Source organism: Lycorma delicatula, chromosome 1, assembly GCF_047948215.1.
Source record: "Lycorma delicatula isolate Av1 chromosome 1, ASM4794821v1, whole genome shotgun sequence".
Lineage (NCBI taxonomy): Eukaryota > Metazoa > Arthropoda > Insecta > Hemiptera > Fulgoridae > Lycorma > Lycorma delicatula.
In genome coordinates this window covers 370,081,812-370,090,634 of record NC_134455.1, presented here as the reverse complement: position 1 = coordinate 370,090,634, position 8,823 = coordinate 370,081,812, and the positions used below count along the sequence as shown (strand labels likewise).

General features: G+C 37.9%; 1 protein-coding gene across 1 annotated transcript; it reads right to left on the bottom strand.

The window, feature by feature from the left end:
* Window positions 1-1,874: 1,874 nt before the first annotated feature.
* On the bottom strand, window positions 1,875-8,477 carry LOC142317946 (uncharacterized). The gene is made up of 2 exons (XM_075354480.1): window positions 7,530-8,477; window positions 1,875-1,955 (listed from the first exon to the last, which is right to left on the bottom strand). Exons 1-2 carry the CDS (start codon window positions 8,475-8,477, stop codon window positions 1,875-1,877), a joined length of 1,029 nt encoding a protein of 342 aa, XP_075210595.1.
* Window positions 8,478-8,823: the final 346 nt, after the last annotated feature.

Genomic DNA, 8,823 nt, shown 5'->3' with positions numbered 1-8,823 from the left:
CGTTAGATCTTCGTCGGTAAGAGACGATGAAATCAACGAACTACGTTTACCGTTCTAAACATGACCTAACCTGACAATGAAATTAAAATTAAAAAAATAAAAGTATGAAAACATTATATTTCAATTCAATTAGATTAGTAATAAAGAATACTTTCAAAAATAACTCGAGTTTTATTAGACAACTTTCTTTTTTTAATTTGATAAACCGTGGGACTCGAATATGTCATTTTATTCATTTTTTTTAATGTACCTTTTCGAATCGAGCTGGTACTTGATAGTACTGGTACTGGTACAAGCAGTACTTGATAGTATTACGTAGTGTACAGAAACTTGATAACGTACTTGAAATAATAAAATTTAAAAGAAATTATACTACAGCTTGCATTTAATAGTAAATTCTGTTTTTTAAATGAAAGTACTGAAGATGAAACAATTTTTAATTCCCATCACTTAATAAAAAAGGATTAGTTTACAAGAGATTGTACTAGTTTTATTAAAAAAAGGAATAAATAAAACAGATATAAATTCGTTTGGTAAAATCGAATTTAACGATAAAAGTCAAGGGTTACACTTACAAAGTAAAGTGCAATATTACATCACGAATTTTCGATTCGTAAAGGTCATTATACTAGTTTTATTAAAAAAGTAAAAATATGGTATGAAGTGAATGATATGACTATCAAACAAAAAAAAAAAAATTGGTCGTGAAATTCAATCTGTTTGTTCTAAGGCAACAAATTGTAATAATAAATCCATAAGATCAGTAATTTATAAAAAAAAAAAAAAAAAATAATCTAACAAAACTCAGTGATATCCAAAAAAAATTACAATGAAATTGTAAACCGCACGGTAAGTGTCTCGCAGATATCATTTCTTCCACTCAAAAAACAAAAATTTCTGTAATATAAATAAAACCGTTTTTAACAAAACGATACTGATATAAAAAAGGTAAGACACTACATATCTATTATCAAAATCTGATAAAATATATGTTAAATATATGTAGTATACAATAGATATACATTAATAAATAATAAACAATGTTCAGGCGTTCCATATAATAAGCAAAAAATAAAAAAAATAAAAATTTGTTTCAAAACTCTTGCCAGCCCGATGTCGTTTATGTGTAATACACATCATACAGAATAAAACAATTCTTATGATTATTCGTTGTTTAATAAATGAAATCCGGTTGGTAAGAGTTTTGTAATAAATTTTTATTTTTTTTATTTTTTGCTTATTATATGGAACGCTTAAACATTGTTTATTATCTATTATTGTACATCTTTTGGCTATTAAATATCTTTAACATCTTTAACAAAGAAAATTAAATTTAGTTAAATACATATACTTCTTGAAGAAATCTATATCGAATTTCTATATTTCTCAAACCATCAAAACGTTTTTTAAAAATACAAATAGTCGTCAATTTTATCAAAATTGACGACTATTTGTCAAAATAATCACTTTTACGTATATTACAAGAATAGAATTTTTTCTCTTTATTCATTCCTATTGTGTACGTTGCAATCTGTTCAACTAGTGAACAGTAAGCAACCCCTATACGACCCAGTGAGATAAGGATGATATATGCATGACATGCAAATGAGGTAAAGTCTAGTACAGGCTCAGGCTGACCACTCCTGAGACTTATGGTTGATTGAACCTTAACTGCCGGAGTATCCAGTAGTGGATACTACAGTATCCACTGTCTAGTATTCAAATCCGCATTAAAGCAACTAACTTTTCTAGAAATTCAACCTCAAAATCATCGTCTTCAAAAATTAGCTGTTTAACTGATTTGTGGACCTAAATTGACATTTTGTAGATAATGCTGAATAGATACTAATGCTGTAGATACTTACAAATAGCTTCTATAATGAAGCTGTAAACAATTCGTATAACTGACCATCACGTAAAAGAGTGGACCACCTAATGATATTCCTCAAGCAATACTAAAATAACAAACAGACAAGTCTTAACATAAATAATACAACATTAAATGGTGCTTTTGAATATCCATTCGAATGTCCAGTGAAAATTAATATGAAGACAACAAAATAAAACTTAAATAGAATAGAACATTAAAAAACGTTTTGATGATTTGAGAAATATATAAATTCGATATAGATTTCTTCAAGAAGTATATGTATTTAACTAAATTTATTTACTTTAAATAGAATAGTAAACGAACGAACAGTAACTTTGAAATAGCCAAAAAACAACAATCATGAGCACCAAGCCGCCAAAACGGATTATCATAACCGGCCATCAAAAAGATTAAACACACACGCCTTTTTATTTTCTTAACATCCACCGCTGTTGTCTAGCAGATTCAAAGCGAGATGATTAATATGCTTATCCAACCTGGAAACATACCTTGAAATTAGTCGTCCAACTTCCTGTCGAACGTATGAAATGCTATGTTTTACCACAATCGCAATGTACTCATGCGCCCCAACATCAAGGTAGTTGGTTGTGTATACTGAACAGTCCTTAATTATAAAATATTTCCATTCAGTAGAATGAGTTTACAAAATATAAATGTCATCTAGCAGCTCGCAGAAGATCGGCGTCTTCAGTTTCTCCCTGTAATTCATTACACCATTGATGTTCCATACAGCGATTATTATGTAATTCCTCATCAACAAAGTTTAGAAATCACCTTCGCAGCAGACCCAGGGGAGGTTCCCAATCTGTTGAACCAAGAACTCAACGTTAATCCGCTAGCTTCTCAAATCTATCCTGTGCAACCTAAGCCTTATTATCAGTTCCACTGATAATAAGTGGCTGATATCAGCCACTGCCTCAGCGAAGGACTTGGGATGGGCATTCCTATGAATACTGCCAGTAAGTTACTATTATCCACATTACTACCGGTCTGTTGATTTAAAGACGGGATATCATGGACTTGGTCTTACAATTTGCCTCTCAGACTCTCACTGCCTTAGCGAAGGACTTGGGATGCGCAATCCAATGAATATTGCCAGTGAGTTACAGTTATCCGCATTACTACTGGCCTGTTGATTTAAAAACGGGATATCATGGCCTAGGTCTTACAATTTGCGTCTCAGACCCTCTGACCTCGCAGGAGCGTGCTTTGGAACATATCCACCTCTTCTCTATCCTTTCAAGGATTTCCTTATAGACTCTGCTACCTATATAATTTGTAGGATGATCCTCAAGGTATAAAGCACAAATCGCCATTGTGCTCCTATCTATCTTCTGGCAATCTTGTACATAATGACATTATATTTAGTAAATCACATAATAACACTCTGAAGAAGTCGATATTGATATAAATAATGATCGATTTAGACAATTAAAATCGGCATTACAAAATCTATCGATATATGATAGACCGATATAGATCGATTAAGGTCAAACTATGGCATAAAATTTAATACATTAAGTTGTAGGTTATTTATTTGTACTTTTTTATTTATTCATATTTTTTATAAAATGATAACCGTAAAGGTTTGAACTGTAATAAATATTGCGCAGGTCATAAGTAAACAACAGTTAAAATTTCATAATGATTGACAAGAGAGATTTCGCGGTTATAAAAAACGAACGAAAAATACTTTTTTTTCTTTAAAAAAGCAGTGAGTTGAAATGTGTGTATTTAAAAATAATAAAATACTGAATATTCTCTGAATAAAAGATTGAAAAGAAGTAATCAAGAGTTCACGAAGTTAAAACTAAAAGAAATATAAACAAAAAAAAATAGTAAGTAATCCTTTCGTGGGAATAAATGAAGTAAATAAATTAAATAAGTAGTGATGGAAGGTGGTATATGGTGAGTAATTTGTAATTGGATAGATGTTAGAAAAGAAGAGGTAGATATAAGGCTGTTCAGTTTTATTACTGAGCTGAAATCCGAAAGAACACCGCGACTTGGTCGGCCCGCCAAGCATCACTTAGATCCAGCTCAGTGTCCTCACTTCTTCCTCTATATCTGACGTACAACACTCAATAACAACAAAAACAACAACACATCTTAAACTACTAGTAATAGAGGTAATAATGTCTTGTATACAGACTCATAAAACAGTGCAAATGACCATTTTAAAAATATCACGATTCTTCGAGCTTATGTTATGTTAGGTCTGGTCAGTTCTGTGTAACGTAAATGTGATGAGGTGTACGATAAATAAGTCATATAATAATTACAATCTTCCACACGAATTCTTCACATTTGGCAACAATTCTTCATGTCTTCAATGAAGCATCTTAAATTAATTTATTTCACTTATTTATACTTCTGACCGTAATTATAGTCTAGCGAATTTTTTTTTGTAAACCGTAATAGGTAAATATAACTTTTCCTGAACTGTGTATAATATTTATATTTGTTTGTTAACTATGAATCAATATATAATTACTTTCAAGATTTTTTAAGCAGATTAGGACAAAATATCAAACAAATCGGTTTATTATATTTATACTATTATATATAAAGAGGAAGAGGGTTTTTGTTTTCTCAGAATAAACAAAAAAACTACTCCACGAATCGTAACCAAATTTTTATCCACGTTTCTTGGCATAACTGAAAAGATTTTTAAATATATTTCATCTCCAAAATATATATATATATATATATATATATAATGAACCGTGAATCTCTTAGTGTGTGAGCTGGGTTTGAACTGAATCATTCGAATCAATCAAATGAATAATATTACAAAAAAAAATAGAATTAAATTTACGTTAAATAAAATAATGGGTTTCCCGTGGGTACTGTGTTGAGGCTAAAGTGGTAAGGTATGCGAGTACAGTGTGGGAGACTAGGTCAATCATGATCATCAACTGGTAACAATCGGGTTGCACTGGGGGGCTGTTTTGGGGGAAGTGCAATAGAGTACTCTTATAATATCTCTTCAAACAATCTGTCCGATTTTCAAAATTCAAATGAGGGCTATTTGGTAGAAGGTTGAAGGCTATACATCAGGTAAACTACCAGATAACCATCTACCATATAACGGTTATTTGGAAATGTGTATAAATATATTATTATTATTATTCTCTTGGGCAAGCCCAGTAAAAAGCATCCTGGCCGGCCCATAGGCAAGGCGCAGGAGCTATAACTATTGTTCTGACGTGCATTGTATATGGTAACATGAACTATTGAAAACTATGGGTAAAATGTATGAATGAAAGATAAAATACCAGACATAACAATTTACGAACTGCCAGATGTTAACGGCCATTGTCCCCCGTCTGTAGCTCCATCTGATGACGATCAGGTGGCCCCTCAAGAACAGGCGTTATCTTATCGCTCGAGCTTGTGATGTACCGACGGACCAAGCGTCATGTATCCAGCAACACAGCCTTCTGCATTGGTCGGAACAGATTTGCTGGTGCTCCAACGGATCTTAATGAACCATGCAGAGAACGTGGAATCTCTCCCATCGCGCCCAAAACCAGCAGGACCACTGTTACGCACTCCTGGTCCCAAATCTCCCTGACTTGTTCTGCAAGATCCCTATACTTCACTAGTATTTCCGTGTACTTCTTCACTATGTTGGTGGACAATGGGATTGTGACATCAATCTGGAAGGTGATTTTTTCCTGCTTCTTGGTCAGAACGATGTCTGGCCTATTATGCTCCACTGTCCTGTCCGTCAGAACAGTACGATCGTAGTACAGTTTATACTGATCGTCCTCTAATACAGGCTGAGGAGCATACTTAAAATACGGGACTGAAACGGAGAGGAGACCCAGGTCCAAAGCGAGTCTCTGATGAAGTATCTTCACCACGTTGTTATGTCGAACTGTATATTCCCTTGGAGCTAAAAACTGACACCCGCTAACGACATGTTCGATGGACTCGTTGGTCGATCCACAAAGACGGCACAGATCAATGGTTACAGCAGGATCCTTGACGACATCCTTTCTGTAGCTGAGTGTGCTGATGACCCTGTCCTGTATAGCAAATACAAGGCCCTCCGTCTCAGCAAACAACTCGACATACTCCAGCCAGGCCACAGACGCATCTCGATCAACCGCTTCATCCATAAGCGCCGCATAGTACCTCCCATGCAAATCCTTCGAACGCCACCTATCCATCACACTGATCTTGGAGAAGGTATCCTCAAGTGGCAGAAATTTCTCATCACTGAGGCGCAGTGGGGTTAGATTACTGTCACTTTTTACTATAACCCCGTGGAGCAAGCTGGATTGGCTCTTCTCTAGGAAGTATTTCCGGAGATTCAGCAGTTGTTTTGCATGAACCTCCCGCAAATCCACAACGACTCTTCCTCCTCTATTCCTGGACAGGTGAAACCGCTCGACGGAGCTGAGCGGGTGATGGGAGCGGTGTCGCGTGAACGATACACGAATCATTCTATTAAGCCCTTCAAGGTCTGTCCGCGTCCAATTTATCACGCCAAAGCTATAGGAAATCAACGGAACGGCAAATATGTTAATGGCCTTTACCTTATTAGAACCACTCAACTGGGAACTCATGACGGCTCATGATGGCAAGAGTAGAGTATACTCTTAAAGCCAGATGTAAGGGCCTCTTTCGCTCGACTATGGCTAATTCCAATATCCTGCAGGAAACTAAGGTACTTATATGTCTCACCACGCTGCATTGCATTCATGAGTGCAGGAGCATCCATCTGCGGCACTTCACACGCCTCAATCTGCGACCATTTTCCTCTCTTCATAGCATTGACCCTACACTTGTCAAGACCAAAACTCATGCATATGTCGACACTGAACCTCTCGACTAATTTGACAAGTTGCCGGATCCCTTTTTCAGTGTCAGAAATAAACTTAATATCATCCATATACATGAGGTGGCTAAAACTGTACTGTCCAAGAGCAAAACCCTTCTTGGACTTCTGTAAGATGGAAGACAGAGGGTTCAACGCTAAGCAAAACCATAGAGCGCTCAAGGAATCGCCCTGAAAAATGCCTCGGTTGATCTGTGTTACTCCGACCTTAACGGGGTTCTTATCTGGAATAGTCAACAAAAGATTTGTGCACCACTTACCCATAACGACACTTAGGCACTCAACGACAACGGGATCGACTTTGTAGAGACGTAAGACCTCTATCAACCAGGAGTGCGGAACCGAGTCAAAGGCCTTTCTGTAGTCTATATAACCAGTATATAGGCTGCCCCGACTCTTCTTTGCCGTTACAGAGATAACGCTATCAATCACTAGCTGCTCTTTGCAGCCTCTACTACCCTGACGACACCCTTTTTGCTCCTCAGCTAAGATCTGATGCCTCTCAAGATGCTTATTGATTTTGGCAGTGAGAACAGAAGTAAAAAGCTTATATATTGTGGGGAGACAGGTAATAGGTCTGTACTTGGACGGATCTGCCTTCGCAGTAGAAGATTTCGGGATCAGATAGGTCATCCCCTGGGTGAAAAAGGTCGGCATTAGACTTGCATCTCGCAACAAGGCAGAGTAAAATTCTGCAAGACGCCTGTGAACAGAAGAAAACCGCTTGTACCAAAAGTTATGCACTCCATCAATCCCAGGCGCCCTCCAATTATGGGTTTTCCTAATTGCCTCCTGTACATTCTCTAGAGTGATTAAATTATCTACCATTGTCTGGACTCTATCAACTCGTTTTCGCTCCTCACGAATCCACCTTGCCCCACTGTTATGCTGTGAGGAACACGACCAAAGCGGGCCCCAATAACCTAAGACCTCCTCACTAGTAGGGGACGCGTTCGCCTGAGGTTGTTGCTGAGGTGAAACCTGCAACTGCTTATACAGCTCCTTTTGATTGTTACGGAACAAGTGAGCTTGTTTCCGGCGCATTTTACTCTGCCGATACCGCCGCAGCCGACATGACAGTACCATCAATCGTTGCTTTAACAAATCCAGGACTTCATGGCCGGTGGTGTTTTCCGGGTTCTCATATGTTCGGATTATCGACTCCGCCGCCGATCGGATCCTTCCACTGGGGTTAGCAGATGTTAAGAAACTGGACAAACGACCAATCTCTTTTCTCAGCTTATCGACTTTCCTACACAGTCTCTCCTCCCAAGGTGGACGCTGGGGACTCTTACGCATTGCAGGAGCGACGATTCGCTGGCCATTCGCTTTGACTGCCGTAATCGCACCGATGTACACTAACTCATGGAGCTCAGTTATGGAGGGTACTAATCTTACTTTTTCTTCAAGAATCTCATTAATAAGCCTCACTATGTTCCTCGTTCCGCTATTAACCCTCAGCCTTGGTATACGCTGTCTGGCCGTCGGATCCATACCACCATACAGCATCTCGCTCTCAGCAAATTGATCGGAGAGGGGATTGTCGGCTCTTATCGTTTCTTCTACAGTACTTTCATCTGAAGATGGGCTAGACAACAACCCTAACTCCCTAGAAACATCAGCTCGGATTAACACCACCACATCCGCAGGAACCCTATTAGACTTAAAAAGGGATCTGCGCTGATCCAGGATGTTTTGGACAGACTTACATCGTAGCTCAGGGAACTTCTCAACCATCGCTTGGTGCAGCGAAACACTATACGGTTTCATGTCCGATTCCATTTTTGTTATAGTTAGGTAGGTACGGTAAAGGAAGGCATTATGTTCATCTTTCCATTTAAACCGCTTCCTACCCGGGGGTTCTACAGCACTGGGTGACTGAACTTCAGCCACAACAGAAGCCATAGAAGACGTTCCAGGCCTTGTGGTACCATTAGGTGAGGCGCCGCCACTCGCCCCAGCACTCCTCACCCCAGACTGAACATCACGACGGCTCCGAAAGGTGTCAGCCCGCAACACCCTACCGCCCCGGCATTTATTCACATCGTTGTACTCCATTAATTTTCAAAACAAATGGGTAACA